This window comes from Felis catus, chromosome E1 (genome assembly GCF_018350175.1).
Source record: "Felis catus isolate Fca126 chromosome E1, F.catus_Fca126_mat1.0, whole genome shotgun sequence".
Taxonomy (NCBI): Eukaryota; Metazoa; Chordata; class Mammalia; order Carnivora; family Felidae; genus Felis; species Felis catus.
In genome coordinates, this window is record NC_058381.1 from 35,534,842 (window position 1) to 35,554,948 (window position 20,107).

The 20,107-nt window shown below is 58.7% G+C and overlaps 1 protein-coding gene across 1 annotated transcript; it reads left to right on the forward strand.

The window, feature by feature from the left end:
- The first annotated feature begins 1,731 nt into the window (after nt 1-1,731).
- On the forward strand, nt 1,732-7,060 carry DLX3 (distal-less homeobox 3). Its single transcript, XM_023244224.2, has 3 exons — nt 1,732-2,359; nt 3,359-3,549; nt 5,182-7,060. The coding sequence occupies exons 1-3, from the start codon at nt 2,035-2,037 to the stop codon at nt 5,527-5,529; spliced, it is 864 nt and encodes a 287-aa protein (XP_023099992.1). The 5' UTR covers nt 1,732-2,034; the 3' UTR covers nt 5,530-7,060.
- Nucleotides 7,061-20,107: the final 13,047 nt, after the last annotated feature.

The following is a 20,107-nucleotide window of genomic DNA, read 5'->3' on the forward strand; positions in this document are numbered from 1 at the left end:
CGGGCAGATAGCGCTCCCCTCGCCCGGCCCCCGCCCCCACCTTTCCCACGCTGCGGCCTCCCCGGAGCGATTCAGACCTGGCGGACACTCCTGCCCCTCCGCCCGGGGACGGGGGCCTTTTGCCTCCGCCAGCCGCAGCTCTTAAGTCCCGGGGATTTGCCTGGCATCCTGTCCTCAGGGTCTGACTTTGGAAAGGGCCACAGAGCCCCCTGCATCCTTCCCTGCGGGACGTTAGGAGTCTAGGTAGGAAGCCCCTCCCCCGGACTGGCGAGACTTGGGGAGGCTGCAGAGCCCAGAAATGACCACAAGGTGGCGCGCTGGCACTGCGCGTCCTGAGTCGCTTTAGCACCGCCGGGCAGACTGAAGGGACATGAGAATTGACGAGGCTGCCCTGTGTGAAGGTCGTATGCGGCCGGGAACTGAGAGTTGGAGGAGCTCCCCCTCCTCCCCCCACCCCCAAAGAAAGGCGGAGAGCAGCATTGGGGGTGGCGTGGAGAAATGCTGTAGGCGTTGGGAACAACCTGGACGACTTTGCGGGCCAGACGGGACTTAGGAGTGGCCCATCCGCAGGAAGGGGAGCCTCTTTTCCAGGGCCTTCTTGGAGGGACAGGACTCAATGGAGCATCATGGGTCGACTGAGAAGGTGCTAAGAGTTTTATACACATCGGCATACAATGACACGTTCACACGGAGACACCCCCCTCCCGTGGCCCTCCACTCACACTGCTTATACCCTTGCGGTCCCGCGTTCACACACACACATACACACACGCACACGGGCCTGCTCTCATGTGCATCGCTGTATACTGCAGAACACGTGTAACCCTCACACCACATACCCCAACTACACCCGTCCCACATACCTCATCTCTAAAAGGGCCCACATTCCCCCAGTGTTGTCCCCAGTGCACAGATTCTGACCCCAAACTTACTAAATAAAGCACAGAGAGCCAGCCTCTAATCTCACCCAGCCTCACGGGGACCCCAGATCCTCTGCTCCCTCTAGCAAGCCTGGGCCATTTCTGAAGCTGCACCACGGGCAGGTTATGCACCTCCAACCGCTGCCTAAGCCCCTAAATCCACACACCCCTGCCCCCGCCCCCAAAACAGGACCCTCTCTGGGCCCCATTAGGACTTTCACAGGCCCGAGGCACTTTTCCCTGATGGGCCCCTTCCTCTATAAAGACATTCAAGATTACGTTTTATGATTGCACTGCTGTGAATATATTAATCTCATACACTGAAACATTTTCCTCAACCTAAAATGTCTTCCCCTTTTCTTCTGATTTTAAAAGAAATTAAAATATTTTCCAGAGCCCTGGGGCCTTCCCACGCTGGGCACATTTGTCTGCCTGTCATTTGCACAGGGTACACACACACACACACACACCACCTTGGACCACCTCCCCCCACCCCCCACCGCGAACACCCAATAGGCAAATTCCCCTGCCTCCCCATCGCACCTGAGCCCACCTCCCAGCCGCAGCCAGGGAGACAGACAGACTGACAAATCCTGGGGGCCCGGCAGAGACACTCTTCCCCCCCAACTCCTTCCTTCAGAGACGCTGGGAGTTATCTGGACTGGGGGCGGGAGCCACAGGAGGGGGAACAAGGGGTGTGTGTGTGTGTGTGTGTGTGTGTGTGTGTGTGTAACAACAAAGAATGGGGGGGAGAGAGGAGAGAAAGAGAACGAAAGAGCGCAAGAGCATGTTTTGCCTCGAAGGCGAGACTTGCAGCCAATCAGAGCGCTGGAGCCTCCCTCCGAGACTCCACTATTGAGTCTATAACCGGCTGGCCGGGCGGAGCTGGCAGCATTTGACTGTGGCTTGGGACGCGACGAGAGGCGCGCAGCGACCGCCCGAAGGCCTGCCATGGTCTAGGCGCCCCTCGACCTCCCCTCCCCCGAGACCCTGCGGGCCCTCCCCTCGGCTCCCCAACGCACACCCCTGCCTCGTCTCCTGCGCCTCCTCCGCGCCCCTGCCGGCTTCGGCTCGGCGGCCCAGGCCAGCCCCAGGACTCGCGGCGCCCGCCAGGATGAGTGGCTCCTTCGATCGCAAGCTCAGCAGCATCCTCACCGACATCTCCAGCTCGCTAAGCTGCCATGCAGGCTCCAAGGACTCGCCCACCCTGCCCGAGTCCTCTGTCACTGATCTGGGCTACTACAGCGCTCCCCAGCACGACTACTACTCGGGCCAGCCCTACGGCCAGACCGTGAACCCCTACACCTACCACCACCAGTTCAATCTCAACGGGCTTGCGGGCACGGGCGCTTACTCGCCCAAGTCGGAATATACTTATGGAGCCTCCTACCGGCAATACGGGGCGTACCGGGAGCAGCCACTGCCCGCCCAGGATCCAGGTGAGACCTTGGAGGGTTCCCCCAGGGAGAGAAAGGCGGGGAATTGAAGCCCACATCTAGGGAAACGTCGAGGGTTTAAAAAAAAAAGTGCTGTATAGACAAGGTGGGCTAGAAGACCCCCAGAGGGGACAGATGACCCTCCAGTCCCGAAGCTGTGCACCGCGGTCTCAGGGAGGATGGGGCCAGTTAGGGGAGGAAGGGGAAGAGCGTGGGGTGTCAGGGGACCTCCGAATCGGGTGCTTTTGCAAGCACTTCAACTTTTCCATGGATTCCAAAGGCTTGGGGGTCGGCAGCGGGGACTCGAAGCTCCAGGGGCCGTCTGGATATGGGCCGGGAGAGGGGGAATGGTAAGGGGGACATGGAGAGAGACAGACACACACACACACACACACACACACACCCCAGAAAGCAGAGCCTGAGAAGTGGGAAAGCGGAAAAAGAGAAAGGTGGAGAAACAGCAGAAGAGAAACGTGGAGTGACAAAGTGAGGGAAAAGAACAGAGGAAGGGACAAGAAAAAAAAAGGAGGGAAGGAAGGAACAGAGAATCCGTACTGTGCTTGCCACTTTTCTGAGAATCTAAAATTATTCTAAAATTTAAAAAGTTAAAAAAAAAAAAAAAAGCAGGGGGGAGGGAGGAGGAAGAACGGAGGGAAAGAGCTAGAGAGGTGACCGAGGGCAAGGTGGGGGCGAGAAGGAGGCGGCCAGCAGGCTGGTGGCGAGCCGGGAAGGCGTCGGAGCGAAGCCGCGGCCCGTCCTCGCCCGGGTGGCGGGCGCCGGGGACCGCGCTCCGGGGGCCGGGCGCGGAGCTGCGAGCTGGGAGCGCGCGTCGTGGGCGGCCGCCGGCTCCGGCTCCGCTCCGGCTCCGGCTCCGGCTCGGTCGCCGCCTGTCGGGGCGCGGGCGGCGGAGCGCGCACGGCCGGGAAACCCGGAGCGCGTCGGGGGGCGCGGGGGCGCGCAGGCCCAGGCTGAGCCGCCCCCCGCCCGGTGCGTTGCCCACAGTGTCCGTGAAGGAGGAGCCGGAAGCCGAGGTGCGCATGGTGAACGGGAAGCCCAAGAAGGTCCGCAAGCCCCGCACCATCTACTCCAGCTACCAGCTGGCCGCCCTGCAGCGCCGCTTCCAGAAGGCCCAGTATCTGGCGCTGCCCGAACGCGCGGAGCTGGCCGCGCAGCTGGGCCTCACGCAGACACAGGTCAGTGTCGGGCCAGCAAGGACGGGGGAAGGGGGGGTGCTCGGTGGGGCCCCGCGCAGGACCCCGGGGATGGGGGGGGGGTAGGCGCCGCTGAACCTGGCTGGCCTTTGAAATCCCCTGCAGGCCCTCGAAACCCTGGCCTGTAGATGGAAGGCCACCCCTCCCCCATGCCAAGTCTCAGCGGCTGTCGGAAGTCTCTGCATTAAAACGTGTACAGGCGTGCATATTTGTGAACCTGTGCAACCGTGTGTGTCTGCCACCGGGAGAAGTTTCCTCCCCTTGCTCCAGACTCCCCAGCTCCCACGCAGTGCCTGTCACTCACTTAATAGGAGTCCCTTTCGTGTCTTCCCCCACCCCCAGGCCAGGCATGTGTGTGTAGCAGTGGACGTGTATGTGTATATGCATGAATATTTGCACACGTGCTAACGGGTCTGGGTGCGCGGGGGAGTGGTCGCATAAGGAGGGGGCAGTGTGTTTACAGATGGAGGGACACGTGTACATGACTGTGCACACTGGTGAGTGCACGTACAAAAATGTGCACTTGTCTCAAAACACCCCATTCATGTTCGGCATCTAAATGCTTCACCCCTTCCTCTGCCCCAAAGCCAGGAAGGGAGGTTCCCCACCAAAGGGGGATAGGAACGCAAAGGTGAGCTCCACCCCTACCCCCAGCCTGATCCTAAAGCCCCCAGCAGCCTGTCGCTGCTCAGGGGCGGAGTGGCTGGTGGATGCCTGGCTCCCTACAGGTGTTGACAGGCGGGCCTGGGTTACTGCGGGCGGCTGGCTGCGTGGGGCCCTGTCCGCTGGGAATCTGGGTCACCCAGTGAGGAGCTGATTCATTGTTTGTATCAGTCACGGGGTGGGGAGCAGCAGGGGGAGGGGGAGATACCCCAAGGGAAATTTAGAGAATCATGGCTCACCTGCTCCTGAGTCCCCAGGTCACCCCCATTAGCCAGCCCCCGAGGGCTCATCCACGCCTGAGTGTGTGAACGCGGGCGCTTGTGTTCACGGGGCGTTTATCTGGGTGCATCTGTGCGGGCGCGCGCGCGCGCGTGTGTGTGTGTGTGTGTGTGTGTGTGTGTGTGTGTATCTTTGTAATCTGGTGTCTGAGTGTGAAGCTGTGAGTGGGTACATTCCTGCACATGGAAATGCTTATGTGGGTGTGGGTTTGTCTCTGGGTACCTGTGTGCCTCTGCTTATGGGTTTCTCATGTGAACAAAATGCCACCAACTGCCCATCGTAACTTATCTGAGCCTCCTGGTGACCCTAGGAAGTAAGGGCTGTCATCCCCATGTTGCAGATGGGGAAGGCAAGAATCAGAAAGGTCCAGGGATTTGCCCAAGGTCGCACACTTAATAGGTAGTGGAGAGGAATGTGGACCCATGTGCAGGATGTTCCTAACTGCAGTCCCCCCCCCGCCGCCCCCACCGCCCCCCCCCACCCTGACCTATCGAGAAAAGGTACTGGGCCGGGGAGTCAGGACACCTAGGTTTTGCCAGGGTCTTGTGTAAGGTGGGGTGCTGGACTTGCCTTTTCTAGGCTGGGGCCCTTTGGGGTTTTCACTACACGTTCTGAGAGGCTAACTAGCTCCCCCTCTTTTTTTTTTTTTTTTGCCATTCCCCTCCCATGCAGGTGAAGATTTGGTTCCAGAACCGCCGCTCCAAATTCAAGAAGCTGTATAAGAACGGGGAGGTGCCCTTGGAGCATAGTCCCAACAATAGTGATTCCATGGCCTGCAACTCACCCCCATCACCTGCCCTCTGGGACACCTCCTCCCACTCCACTCCAGCCCCTGCCCGAAGCCAGCTGCCCCCGCCGCTCCCCTACAGTGCCTCCCCAAGCTATCTGGACGACCCCACCAACTCCTGGTACCACGCACAGAACCTGAGTGGACCCCACTTACAGCAGCAGCCGTCTCAGCCGGCCGCCCTGCATCACGCCTCCCCCGGGCCCCCGCCCAACCCTGGGGCTGTGTACTGAGCACCCCACCTGACCTGAACCTCCCACGAAGGACCCGGGACCAGGCAGAAGGCGCCTCTGTCCTAGCCGACACTCAGGAATCATCGAGGAGCACAGGGGAAAGGGCACCCCTTTCCCCCTTCCCTTGCCCCTTCCTCCAGAGATCCAAGAGCTTCCAGATGAAATTTGCATGGACCAAGGATGTCCCCTGAACCTCCCTCCCCCTTGCCTAGACACCGGGGTACCCCTCCAGACGTTGGGGCGCTCCACTCCAGCTGGGACAGCTGTTCCCCTTCCGCTCCGGGAGCCTGGATTGGCTTTTCATGGCCCGTCACCTTCCAGCTTCTAAAACTTAGTGCTCATTCCACAGACTGGAGAACTCGGGGACCGGGGACACTGTGCAGCATTTGCAGGTCAGGCCTGGGCTGGGGCACCAGGCACCATGGATCCCGGGACCTGCTAGGCCTGGTTCCTCCTAAGTCACTAAGCCACCTGTGGCTCCCCACTTCCTGAGCAATCCCTTCTGCCAAAAAGACATTGGACATGGTGACCAGGACTCAGGGTGGGGATGTCAACCCCCAGCCCGCACTTCTAGCCCTCGTTTCAGATTTGAGGGTTAAACCAAAGAAACCCCCCCAAGTGAGGGTGTCTTTTAATATTTGTGGCTTTAGAGGGAAGAGCCCAAGGAGCCGTCTCTCTCCTCTCTCCCCCTCTGGTCAGAGAGGGGTGGTGGGTCTCAGGTGTCTTTCCTAAGGACCCACTTCTTCTTCCGTGTACAGGACTTTGCACAACTTTGGTTTTAAAAGCTGTTGAAAACTAGGAAAACAAAGGGCATTGTTAACAGATAGGACCAATCTCCCCTGCATGGGCACTTCTGCCCTGCCCCACCCCCACCCACCTCTTCCTCTCCTCCAGTAAGTTGGCAGTTTGGGCGCCAAGCCCCAAATCTCCAAGGAAACCTACCAGGCAAGACAGACCCCCCCCCGAAACATCCCCTTTCCGGTGGCTTTGGAAGCAGATTGCTCCCGCAGATGGAGAACGGTGTGTGAGGCGCGCGGAGAGAGAGGGCAGGGTTACGGCTCCGTGCCTTTAGGGGTGAGGGGGTGGCTGTCTGGAGGGCTGGTAGCACTACCCTTCCTTGGCCCAGACGTCCCCCCCAGAGCTCACCTTCCTCCACCCTGATGTGGTCAAACGTCGAAGAAAAGGGGAGGTGGAGGACTGTAGCTATATATACAGTATGTATTTTTTTTTTTTTTTTAAGAACAACAGAGAGAACCAGCCTCCTCCCTACTGTGGTTTCCTATTTATGTGGCCCTTGCCTCCTGGACGTACCTGCCTGTGCGTTGTGAGCAGAGAGAAACAGGGATGTGGGCTCCGGCTGGATTGGGGTTTGGTGGGAGGTACAGGAACAAGGAGACACTTGGTAGGTCTCAGAGTCCCACCCTAGGGGGACGGGAACGAAGCCAACACCCACTCCCTCCCAGCCTTCTCCCTTCTGCTTTCTTACTGGACCCATCTTTATATATAACGTTAATAAAAAAGAAGAAACTAACCGCTGAGCTCTTTGAACTGGAGGCTGGAGGCAGACAGCTCTTGGGGAGGGTCTGGGAGTTGGGGAAGTTGGCACAGAGAAGCCTGTGAGCCTCTAGGAGCTCCTGGGGGAGTCAGCCCTGCGGACCCACTGCTGGGACTCTGGGCTCAGGAGCTGGGCTGGGCCTGGCCCCTGGTGGCAGGTGTTCCTGACCCTGTGGCCGCCCCCAACTTGGCCGGTCTGGGTGGGTGGGAGGCTCCCAGCTGTGGCCTCCCTGACTCCACTCTGCTTGGTGGCTTGGCGTTCCCTGCCAGCCAGCTGCCTTCCGCCACTGCTGCCGCCGCTGGGTCACCTCGGGGCTGCTCTTTGATCTTGGGCTCACACGCAGACATGCTTGCACACGCGTGTAACCCCCCTGACTCCACGCCCAGGCGCTCCCCGGTCCCTCGTTCTCTGGTCTGTCCCTTCCAGCTTGGGGTGAGGGTGGGGCCTGGGGCAGGGGGGACACTGCTGCTCGCTCGCTCCCTCCCGGAGCTGGCAGGGACCCTGGGCCACGGGGATCCGAGCTGGGTGACGGAAGCGAACAGACGAAGGGGGTCCTGTGTTTACCTTCTCAGGCTCAGCCCTGGCTCCACTCTCGCCAGTGCCACTTCTCGCCAGTGCCACTGACCCGCCTGGGCCCAGCACTGCCACCCCCCCTGCCATTCCAGTGGCTCCACTCTGGGACTGGAGGTGGTGGAATGGATGGAGGTGTGTGAGGGACACGTGGTGGTGGCAGGCAGGAGGCAGTGTGAATGCACGCACTCGCTTGTGAGCTACCTCTCTCTCTCATACGCGCACGTTCCGGGACACGCGATGACCTCTCTCCCGCCCTCACACCTACACGGACTCCCGCCGGCGACACAGACACAGACGCAGACCCGAGACCCCTTGGCGTCGCACGGACGTGCGAAGCCGAAGCCATAAGCCTCCGGGAGACGGAGCGCCCCCAACACACAGGTGCGCACGCACGCATCCCTCAGGTCGCACATCCCAGGGTCACGCACAGGCACGGGCGCGCGCGCCCAACGAGGCGGCGACAGTTCCCTGCGCCGGAAAAAAAAAGTCTCGGACCGAGAGTCAGCAACACCACCCAGCCGCAGAGGTGACCCGGCTCAGCCTGAAACCTCCCCGGCAGGCCGGGCCCTCGCTTTCCTCATCCGTCGAACGGGGACAACAAGCCCCACCCGCCCTGGTGGCCCCTGGGGCTGTTGCGAGGTCCCAAGCAGCGTACCAATGAGAAGTCAGAGGGAAGGGGCTCCGGCGGTCACAGGCACCTGGCCTGGGGGTCCTCTGGGCTGGGCTCCAGAACAGTGGGGACCCCCCCACCGCCCCCCCCCACCGCGCCCCTCTACCTCCCAGGAGGCGAGCCTTGCCTCCCCCACTCCCCCCCCCGCCCCTGCCCGAGGGAGGCGGAAGGGAGGAGGGCCTTCCGCCCACGGACGCCAGCCAGGCTGGCAAGGGTTAAGTGGCAGCTGCCAGGCGGGGCTGAGCTGAGCAGTTTGGTTTGAGGGCTGCGTGCAGGCAGGAGCAGCGAGGCGGCAGCCGGGCAGACTTACTGGAGACACTGCATTTTATTAGGGCTGGGCTGCCAGCAAAGGGAGGGAGAGGGGGGAAAAAAAAGGGCAGAAAGAGAGAGGAAGGAAGGAGGAGGCTGGGCAGGCCGGCTGGCGGGCGGGCTGCTCCGGGATGAAAGGGTGTTGTAAACTCCCTAATTCCTCCCTGCTCATCCCTGCTCGGTCAGGCTGGATTAACTGCCCGGGTGACCTCCCGCGGGGGTCAGCCCCACCCCTGACCTCCCCTTCCTCCTCTCCTCACCTCCCGGCCTGGCCAGTGGCCCTCTTCCACTCTGTCCAGGGGCCCTGGGCTGGGGGCCCGCCAAGAAAGGGCTTGGGTGGGGGGGGGACCTGGCAGGGTGCCAGGGCGGGGCTGCTGCGCCCATCTTCTGCCAGGTGCTTCTTGACTACACCCGTTGCCTCGCCACAAGGTGCGGGGACGCGGGGGGCCTGGGGCACCCCAGTCTGCCCCCAGGGTCACTGTTCTCCGAGCCTTAGCGACAGCTGACGCTCGCTCAAGTCCTACTCTGTGCCAGGCATTTTGCATGGGATCCTCACAGCAGGCTGGGGGGTGGGGGGGTGGGGTGGGGGGTGATGGAGTACCCACTCTTCAGGGGGGGAAACTGAGGCACAGAGCGGTTCAATCTCTGGCAAGGTCATATAACTAATGTGTGGCGATGCTGGGGTTTGCACCCGGGTCTGTCTGAAGGATGGGTGCTCTTAAACGGCTTTCCTGGAGCTGAGTTGACTGAGGGGCCCCAGGGCAGAGCTTCAGAGAGCTGGAGCCCCCACCCCCCCATCTCCCTCCTGCCCCACCCAGGTTCCACGCACCCCAGGTGGCCAGCCCACCTTCCAGGCTCCTCCCTGGAGGAGAAGTGGAGGGGGGGGGAGGGGCCGGCCCCAGGAAAAGCTTCAGGCTGTGTTCAGGAATGCTCCTGCCGGGAGTCAGCTGACCTGGACTGAATCCTGCCTCCATAACCTCACTGACTGTGTGATCTTGGACAAGTCACTTAACTTTTCTAAGCTTCAGTTTCCTCATTGGTAATACCAGGATAATGCTACCTGCCTGGTAGGGTTGTCGAGAGGATTAAGCAGTATAATGCGAACAAAATGCTTAATAAGGTACCCAGCACCTAGTGAGTACTGCTCAGGTAATGAGAGTTGCTGTTGACGATGGTGACGACGGTGACGATGGTGACGGTCGTGAGGGAGGGAGAAGGGGCTGACTCCCCACCTTGTTTCCCGCCCCACCCCGCCCTTGCATACCCCCAACTCAGACCCATGACCCAGCCATCACTAGGAGGAATAAGTGTGTTCCCCAAAGGAGTAAATCAGCCAGTATCTACTGAGCACCTGCTACCAGCCAGGCCAGGCAGTTCTAGGAGCCTGGCAGAGCAGATGCCCAAAGCCCGGGGAGAGGAAGGCACACACCTGTACGAGGTGCTTCAGGGTCAGAAGCGGGGCCAACCCCGGAGAGGCCCCAGCTGGGCAGACCTGACACGGTCCCGGGAGACCTGGAGGGGGCTGTAAGGAGAAAGGGCAGGAGCAGTGGGTGGGAAGGAAACCTGAAAAGGTTCCATGGAAGAGGGTAGCACTTGAATTATGCCTTGAGAGAAGGCGGGTGGCATGACAGGCAGAGCTGGGGCCTGGGAACCTGCTCCCTGGAGCACCGCCTATGGAATAACTCCCCGGGGCTCAGGGTGGGGAGGACGGGGGCTTATGGGAGAGCTGGGGATGCTGGCTAGAGCGATGCGGAAGGAAGGGGGGAGGCTGGGGTCCAGAAGGTCGCTAAGTCCTTCCCGGGATGCACGGCTCCGAGAACGGCAGGGTCTGACGGCTCCTAGCCCCTCGGATGAGCTGTCATCCACTCTGGCACCATGAGCTTGGGGAAAGGAAGCTCCTTGCCCTACTTCTGGGGGAAGACAGGTCCCCGAGACCCCTCCGTTTAAGGGGTCCTAGGCAGGAGATCCTAGAGCTCTCACCCCATACACCATCTGCCTCGGCAACACACCACCTGCTCCCCAGTCTGGGAGAGCCCCCACACCTCCGAGGGGAAGGGAGTTCTGGGAAGCTGAGACAGGACCCCTGACGGGCAGCCCCCCAGCCCCCAGCCCCTGGGCGAGTTGCATCAACCAAGCCCGGGGAAGGAGGGGGAGGTGGTGGGGGATGGAGGAGGATGGCAGGAGGGGCAGAGGGGTGAACGGAGGGGGGAGGAGAAGGGGGCGCTTCAGCCAGCACCCTGGCCTCTGTTTTTCCAGCTTTAATTGCAGCGTTAATCACCTTAATAAGCTGTTTACCAGCCATCCAGCAGCCTGAGACTGGGAGACTTAGAAGCCAGAAAGTGCTTGGAGATGAGTTTCCCCGGCAGCCCCGGGGGAGGGGAGGCAGTGCTGATGGGGGGGTCCTGGGGGGCTTGGGGCAGAGGGAGCAGGTGGAGGCTGGTGGAGAAGGCTGGGACCAGGGAGTCCAGAAGGCCAACCTCCAGCTCTTCGAACAGGCCCGGCCGGCTCCCACAGAGGCTCTGGAGTCAGCTCCTTGGGCGACCCTTCCTTGACACCAGCCCGGATCCCCAGCGCCCCCCCCCCCTTCTCCTCTGTCACTCAGCCCTGTTTCCTGGTCCCAGTTCTGCAGAGGCACAGCGCACCTCTCACCTTGTCCTCGGCCTTGTCCCCGGCTCACAGCGCATGGCTGTGACTGTTGTGTTCACCCTGGGCTGGGAGACAAGTGGCAGTCTTTATGCCAAGGTCCGTGGGGGCAGAGCTGGGAGAGGGTCTGCACCGGGGGTAGCAGGGACAAGGACAGGGACTTGGCCGTGTTCACTGGGACACGCTCCCACCTCGGATGCCTCACAGGATGCCCGGTGAATATGGAATGCCCGAATGGATCAACGAGGTGACAGAACCCTCGGGCCCCTCACACAAACCCTCTTGGCTTCGGCTTCCGCTCCCGTCAGAGGAGGGGGAACCGGAGGGGGAAAAAGATAACTGTCTCTGTCTTTCGGTTGTCGGGGGTTAAATAAGACCAGAAGAGGAAAGCCCAACACCCAGTCACCCGCCCCGGAGCAAATGCAGGAACTCAACCGTGATGGCACCCTCGCTGGGCATGATCCCATCTCACTGCTGGGAAGCAGCCCCAGAGAGACTATGTGACTTGCCCAAGGTCACACGGCAAATGAGGGGCCGTTCGATGAGTGCCGGTGGCCACAGCTGGACAGGCGCTGCTAAGTGGGCTCTGAAACCCTGGCCTCCAGACTGTAGGATGAAGAATGTTCTCTGGACAAGTGGGTCAGACCCAATGATCTGAGCACCACCCCACCCCTACCCAGGGTCTTCAGTTGGTCCAGTCCACTGGCTGGTGAGTCTTGGAAGCTCCTGCTTGGGGGTGGTGTGGCGGGGGGGGGGGGGGGGAGGGGAGGGAGGGAGTATGGAATTGGCCTCTGGAACCCCTGAAAAGCTCGGAGGCTTTGGAAGCACTTGGGAGGGGTCTGGAGTCTGGTAACTGCTCTGCCCAAGGTCGGCAGTCTGAGAGAGGGGGTACTTAGGGGCCCAAGGTGGCCAGGAAGCACCCTGCAAGGAGGCAAACCTGGGGAGGGGGCTGACAAGGGGGCGGAGCCTTGAGGCTGAAACTTCTCGGTTGTTTGCTGAAGCAGGATTGGAAATGTCTGCTGAGTAAGCAGGGAATAAAGACTCCACACCCTGGAAGATTAGCTGGTACGGGGGAGGGGGTATCCCCCCCACCCTGGGCAGTTCACCTTGAACCTGGCAAACGGCAGCAGGGTGCCCTTCCCTGCGCACTGAGAGCGCCTGGCCACGTCATGCAACGCGTGTGGCACTGCCCCACACCCACCCCTGGGGCCAGGCAGGCCTGTCCTGAGCTCAGGGATCACCAAGGGGGGTGCGGCGGGTGGGTGCGGGGAGAGACATACCCTTGGCCAACAGAGGGTAGGTAGGAAGCTGAGGAAAACAGGAGGCCAGAGGGAGTGGGAGGCTGGCTGGTAAGGAAGGAAAGCAAGAGAAAATTGCTTCCAAGCACAGACTCGGATCCTCCCAAGACCTGGGCAGGGAAGATGCTAAGAACCCACTGTGCACAAATCACATGCCAGGCACTTTCACAGGCACTGTCTCATTTAATCTTTTCAGCTGCATAGAAAAGTTAGTGCCCTTCTTAATCCATTTCACAGGTGAGATCGTTGAGGCTCAGAGAGTTTCAATAGCTTCCCCGAGAGTCCCCCAGCGGATTTGAAGCAGGGTTCAGCATTCTGAATCCCTAACCTGTGGGATCCCTAACCTCTTAGCACCCCACAGCCTCCAAGAGGGAAATGGAGAGGAGCATAGGGGGCCGTGCTCAACCTTTCCCCTCATTCTCAGACTTGCCCTGTGCCCTTAGAGCCCCAGGATTGTCCTTCATTAGACTCGGGCACACACGTCCAAACAACTGAGCTCAAATCCTGGCTTTGACACTTGTTAGCTGAGTAACCTCAGGTAAGTCACTTGCCCTCTCTGAGCTGCACTTTCCCTCATCTATAAAATAGAGCTAATCCGGGGCGCCGGGGTGGCTCAGTGGGTCGAACGTCCGACTTCAGCTCAGGTCGTGATCTCCCGGTTCGTGGGTTCAAGCCCCTCGTCGGGCTCTGGGCTGAGAGCTCGGAGCCTGGAGCCTGCTTCGGATTCTGTGTCTCCCTCTCGACCCTTCCCCCACTCCTGCTCTGTCTCTCTCTTCTCAAAAATAAGTAAAAACATTTAAAAAAATGTAAACAGAACTATCTTGCAGGGCTGGTGAGGAAATGAGACTATACATATAAAGGGCTTAGCATAAAGCTTGGTACCATGATGGGCACTGAACAAACTATACAGTTAGTTTTCCATGAAACCAGACTGTGTGCTGTTAGGACGCTCTTCGGTTGGCCTAGAGAGTTCTAGGCACCCTCAGTGAGCCCGCGGTGGACCCCTCCTCCTCCGAGGGCAGGGAGAGCTCTCATACTAGAGAATTCCTCCTACTGGGAAATGGCTCCCTTGATTCAAACTAAGTCTGCCATGTTCAGATGTCACGGAAGGATGGCCACTAAGGACAGAGCCATGTGCTGGGCCTTAGCGCCAGTGGAAGGGAAAAGGGCAGGGATTAATACTTTTCAGTTACCCATCAGCTAAGAGCCGCTCTCCACACTGACATGCTTACAGTACTCTACTATTTTGTATTTACGTTATAACAGGAATATTTCCCCTTATTTATTGCCAGAAAACAGCTACCTACAGTGTCTTATAGGCCACGATACCAAAGCATTCTTAATTCTGAAAGTTTTTTTTCCCCTAGAGTCTCTTGAGGTTTCTTTTTTTTTTCATTTTTTTAAATGTTTATTTATTTTTGAGAGATGGGGGGGAGCACGAGCATCGGAAGGGGCAGAGAGAGAGGGAGACACAGAATCGGAAGCAGGCCCCGACGCGGGGCTCGAACTCACCAACGGTGAGATCATGACCTGAGTGAAGTCGGCGCTCAACCAGCTGCGCCACTCAGGCACCCCCTCTTGAGTTTTCTAGGTATACAGTCAAATATCGGGAGAAAGGAGTGGTTTTAGAGGTGCTTTTTAGCTTAGTAGAAGGAATTCTGGGGCTCTAGGAGGTATAACCTTTTGTTTTTTGTTTTTTTTTAATTTTTTTTTCAACGTTTATTTATTTTTGGGACAGAGAGAGACAGAGCATGAACGGGGGAGGGGCAGAGAGAGAGGGAGACACAGAATCGGAAACAGGCTCCAGGCTCTGAGCCATCAGCCCAGAGCCCGTCGCGGGGCTCGAACTCACGGACCGCGAGATCGTGACCTGGCTGAAGTCGGATGCTTAACCGACTGCGCCACCCAGGTGCCCCGAGGTATAACCTTTTGTGAATACAGGAGTCAGGGGCCTCAGAGGCATTGGCCCTGACCCAGGCAGGCGCGGATGGTCTCACCTCTCCAGGTACCTTCTCATCTGGGGTGCCCAGAGCACTGTCCAGGGAGCGCACTCAGACATCCCCACCCTTTGGCCAGCCCTCTGCAGGACTTCCTTCCTTCTTCTCAAAGCAGCTCTGATCCAGCCCACCACTCGTGAGGCTGTTTCTGCAAGGCATTCGGAGCACGGTTCCGCTCACAGCTGGAGATCAACAGGGGAGCAAGGGTGCTTGGGTAAGATCTCTTATGGACAGAGAAGGTTTTTCTTGCTTGGCGGCCAGAGACAGTGATAATAATTAATCCTCCCGGAATCCTAACTGTATTATCATAATACCATTTGTGTCTTAACTCCTTCCGTCCTCACAACAGTTCCTTGAAGAAGACCATGCTATCATTATCTTAATGTTGCAGTTGAAGAAGGAGGTTAGGAAACTTGCCCAAGGTCACAGAGTTGGGTTTGAACTCAGGCCCCGGCTCTTTACTATTTTGTGTTCCTGGAGATGGAACTAAACTCTTCACCACTACATGGTAAGCTGGTGAGTCAGAGGAGGATTTAGGTGGGTGGGGGGAGAGGGCCACTTTGGGCACCAGACTGGTATGGCCGAAGTGAAGAAATAAGTCACCATATCCCCTGGCCTGCTTGGTATATTTCACAACTTACCAGGAGACACTCTCCCCGTCTCCATGACCTTCTGAGATATTTTGATCATTATCCTCACTGCACAGGTGAGGAAATAAAGACCCAGGAAGGTAAAGTGACCTGCCCAAGGCCTTTGAGCTGCATGCCTGCATTCCAGAGACTCCGTGAAGTCTCTCTGGAGGAGACAATTTTTCTTTTTCGAGGGGCCGGGAGGAATGGGCCGCTAAGGGGCTGGGAGTGGGAAGGATCCCGAGCCAGGGGTGAGTCCCAGGGGGAGATTCAGGCTTTGGAGAGGGAGGTAGGAGGACTCGAGGAGGTCACAAGGGGTGGACGAGGAGGTCACAAGGGGTGGACGAAGCCTGCCTTGGTGGACCCAGCTGATCCCCCTGGGCTTGGAGAATGTGACAGGAGCCCAGCAGAGGCTTGTCAGGAGCCTCCTGCAGCCTGGCTTCCCCCAGGATCTGTTGGCGCAAAGAATTCCCGGTGGCTCCAGGGCTGGGAGGAGGAGTTTGCAACAGGCCCCGGCTTGCAGAGACCGAGAACGCAACTGCCGGGTCCAGGTCCGGCGGAGAGGAGGTCTGCCAGTGTGGCGGGCAGTGGGAGGGGTGGGACCTGGGCGGGAGTCACCGTGCCCTCATCCACTAGCAGGCCTCTGCTCCTCCGCACACAGGCACTGAGGCCCTCCTCTCCAAAGAGGACGGGAGCGCCAGGGTTGGGAGAGAGGTGGTCAGGCAGAGGAAGGAACCACTGAGTGGGGGAGCCCCCAGTCTGAGAGGGGAGGCCAGTGCCCTGTTCGCTAGCAACCTAGTCTGAGGGAGGAGTACCAGTCCCGAGGGGTCAGGCAAAACAGGACACAGAAGGTGATCACGGGAGTGGGCTTCTAGGCCAGCCGAGGGGATTCCCGAGCAGAGGGGGAAAGAATGAGGTCCCCCCCGGGGGAGCCTTGAGATGTAAGTCGGATAATCTACATGCCATGCCCCGGGCCTCACGATTCGATTCGGCTCTATGTTCTTCAGGAGCTTGATGTGGGGAGGACAAGAGAGTGGGGGCCGCAGGCCAGAGTGGAATCCCTCACGCTGGCCAAAGGGTCTTTCTTCCGTCGGACCCCCAATTTAACCGAACTTTAAGGGGGATGGTTCAGAGGAAGCGGAGAGGAGTGTATTCCACGTCTATTCTATACAGAGTGGCTCCCTCCCCTGGAAATGAAGTAATCTCTCCATTTTGGGGCCAGAGAAGCCGAAGGCCTGGCACTGTGAGGCATTGAATCAGAATCCTTGATGTTTGGAGGAAGCTTGGAGCCGACTCCTTTCCCTTCCTGGACTGGCCAGACATGTCCCCCAGGATGCCAATGGGGCTGCGTACCTTAGAGTCATCAAGCTATGGGGCTGGAGAGATGCTACTGAATGCATCTACTCTGATGAGGGAAGCAAAGCCCTATACTCAGGAGCTCCCAATCTGATGGGAGACAGGGGTCTGCCTGACAAAGCCCCAGACTGGAGTGGAAAGTGCTGGTAGGCACATATCAACCACTAGACACACACACACACACACACACACACACACACACACACACACGGGATCTGGCAAGAGCAATTATCTGAGTTTCAGAGAGGGTATGTAACTTGCCCAAGGTCACACAGCAAGGAGTGGCAGAGCAGCACTTTCCTCATCAGGCTGTGATCCCAGCTCCCTCTTTGCTAGCTGGAGTTGCCCTCAGGGCTGGTGAGCAGAGGGATCAGTGAGGCGTATTGGAGAGGACCGTCTTTGGGGTCCTGGGCCTTGGCTGGAAACGCTGGCCGTGTCTGGGAGCCATGGGGTGTGCCAGGAAGGGCTAGCCCGCCCGGGAGCTCTTGCCAGAGCTCAGGAAAAGAAGGAGGCAAGCCTTCAGGGAACAAAGCAGATAAAGTCATAATAAAATGATCGGGTTTCTGTGGCCCTTCAGTCTCCCTCCCCAAGGGCTCACCGGGGAAATACTCCCCGAAAATAGGAGACAGAGAGCTAGCAGAGAGGGCCAGAATGAGAAAAGGGTGGGAGAAGAGAGAGAGAGAGAGAGAGAGAGAGAGCAAGAGAGCCATCCCCACCCCACACGCACTCACAGCCGGGGAGGCTAATCTGTGTATTTCTGGGTGTGTTTCACCTCGTCTCTGCATGTGTTAAGTCCCTGTGCCTCTTCTTGGTTCACCCCTGTGTGTGGCGAGGATGTAACCTGTGAGTGTATTTCTCTGTGTGTCCGTGCACGGCCCTGGCAAGGCTCCACGCACGTGGCCTCACGCGTGCCTCTGTGCGCGGCTCTGCACACCGCAGCGATGCGGCCGTGTGTCTGCCTGCCTGCGTGTGCACCTTCTTCAGTGGAAATGTGTGTGCATGGGGGGAGTCCCCGGGGCCGGGGTCCCTGCACCTGCCTGGCTCTCTGCACTGTCTGCGGCCTTTGTGTTTCGAGAATTGCGTTGGAAGGGACTTTAATTCCCTCCTGAACCCGTCTGTGCCGGCCAGGAAAGGGGGGAAGCAGAGGCATGGACAAGAGGTCACTTGTCCCTCTCTAGGAAAGCCTTTTGGCTTTTCAGCTTGGAAGGGAAGAGGTGGCAGTCACCCCATAGTCACCGGGGACTCAGTGGCTCCCCCCCCCCCCCCCCCCCCCCCCCGGGACCCACAGGCAAGCTTCTCAGAGAAGGGGTGGGGCAAAGGCTGGAGCAGAAAGAAACCAGAGCTGGAGATCTCTTCGCCCAGCCTTGCACTGGGAGAAGCAGGGAAAGAGATAGCAGAGAAGGGAAGGCATGGGAGAGAAATACTTTGTGGGCCACAGAGTTTTTCTTTTCCACCATAACTGCTAAACTATTACTCACCTCGTGGAACAGGGGCTCCCAGGGAAAGGGGGATCCTAGTCCCTTGAAAACCAGCTACCTGTGGGCAGGGCTTAGAGGGGTCTTTGCAGAGGCCTGAAGCCACCCTCACCGCCTGGTCTTAGCTCCCCCCTCCGCCCTTCGACCTGTAGTCCCACCCCCACCCCTTCCTAGGCCGCAGGAATCCCGGTAAGGAAAGGGTTATCCAGGTGAATTGAATCGGGGCGGGAGACACCTGTAGGATGCTTTTCTGAAGGAAGAGGCTTCAGTGGCCCTGAGGACAGAAAGCTGAGAGGAGATTTGCCACGACAACAATGGAAAGAATGGAGCTTAGACTCCCCCCCCCCCCACCCAACTAGCAAACAGCGATCAGGGGAGGAGAGAGAGTGGGTGTCTCATCACCTCCTTGGAAGCAGGAAGTCAGTGTAGCCTCCTCTGGCTTTTCCCCTCCCTACCCACATGGCTTACGCTTTCAGGGTTTCAGGGGGAAGGCCTGGATCTCCAAGACCCCGTCTACACAGGCCTCAGCTACCCGGATAACATTCCATTGACTCTGGATACAATCCCAGAGGCAAGTTCAGGCATCCAAACTCCAATGAGGTTTGGAGCTGAGTAATCAGCTGCTAGGGCTAAACAGACATTTTGTGGGGGAACAACCAGCTCCCCACCCCCACCTTGCACAGCAGATTTGGGGATGGGGGAGGGTCAGCCTGTCACTCCGTGGCTTCCCAGCCCCCTCCCACCACCCCGTTCTCCTACTTCCCACCTGCAAGTAATTTGGCCAATGGGAGGGCAGTTAAGATTGCAGTGTGGAATCCCTCTAGATCTGTGTGCGTTTGGTGGGGAGGGGCTGCCTCCTCTCCCCCCCCCCAACCCCAGACCCCGAGTGCCCTTTTCCTCTTCACAGCAGCAAATTACTTATAATTATCTCACATTGAAAACCTTCAGGAGCTGCTCCCCAAATTGCTTTAATTGAATTAATTGAATCTCATTTTGTTGGGGGAGAGAATGGGGGGGCGCATCTTAAAATAGCATGTGGGGAGAGGGAAGGGAAGCCCCCAGTCAGCTTTTCCCGTGGCGGAGACCCTTGTAGGTGAGAGAGGGTGCCCTGGCCTCCCGGTTTCCATTTTCCAGCCTCAGCTGATTTCAGATGCCCTTTTGCATTTAGGACCTTGCCGGTGTCCTGCTTTCAAATGGTGATGACAAGGAATGTGTGCCGTGCTCCAGCCTCCGGGCCCCCTTCCTCCTCCCTACCCCCAGGAGGCAGAGAGGTGAGAGGTGAATGGATGGCAGTGGCAGTCTGAACTCACCCCGGCCGTGACCCCTCCTCCCTGATAATCACACGGCAGCTATAAATGCCATTTGTGAAGCGCGTACTAAGTTCCAGGCACCGTGTCAAGCGTGTTACAAGCACTATCTCATTCCATCATCACAGCTACACCGGGAAGCAGGTCCTATTAGCATTCTCATCTTAATGGAGGAGGAAAACCAGGCTCACAGAGAGGTTAAGTAACTTGCCAAAAGCCACACAGCAGAGCTGGACTCTTTGGAGGCCAAAATCCCCATTCTGAGCCGATCAGTTTTATCCCCCTCCCCCCCCTCCATTACTGACCCAATCTTCTCAGAGGGGAGTCTTCACGGGAAGGAACCACAGGTTCCCCTTCTACAGCTTAGATGGCTTGAGGGAGGTGAATGGAGCTCATCCTCCCCTGGGGTTTCAATCCCACCATCACCCAGGAGCCCAGGGAGACTAGACCAACTCCCAAGGGGAAAGGACTCCTGTTTCCTTTGGAATGGTCCGGTGGATGGGGGTAGGGAATTGGGATGGGGGGGGGGCAGCCGGCCTCTGGCTGGGAGAGTAATTACACTCCTTCTGCTACTTAACTTTACAACCTGGGCTGTTGTTTTAACGATGCGACTCGTGTTGGGCTGTCCAATTAATCTCGCCTTTGGAGGCTTTCCGAGATGGGGCGGTAGATCTTATCTTGGGTCTGTGGAAGAGGAGTGTGCAGCCTACAGTGGGAGGAACAGCCGCCCTGAGGCCTCGTGGCCTCAGAGAAGCCCTGGGGAAGG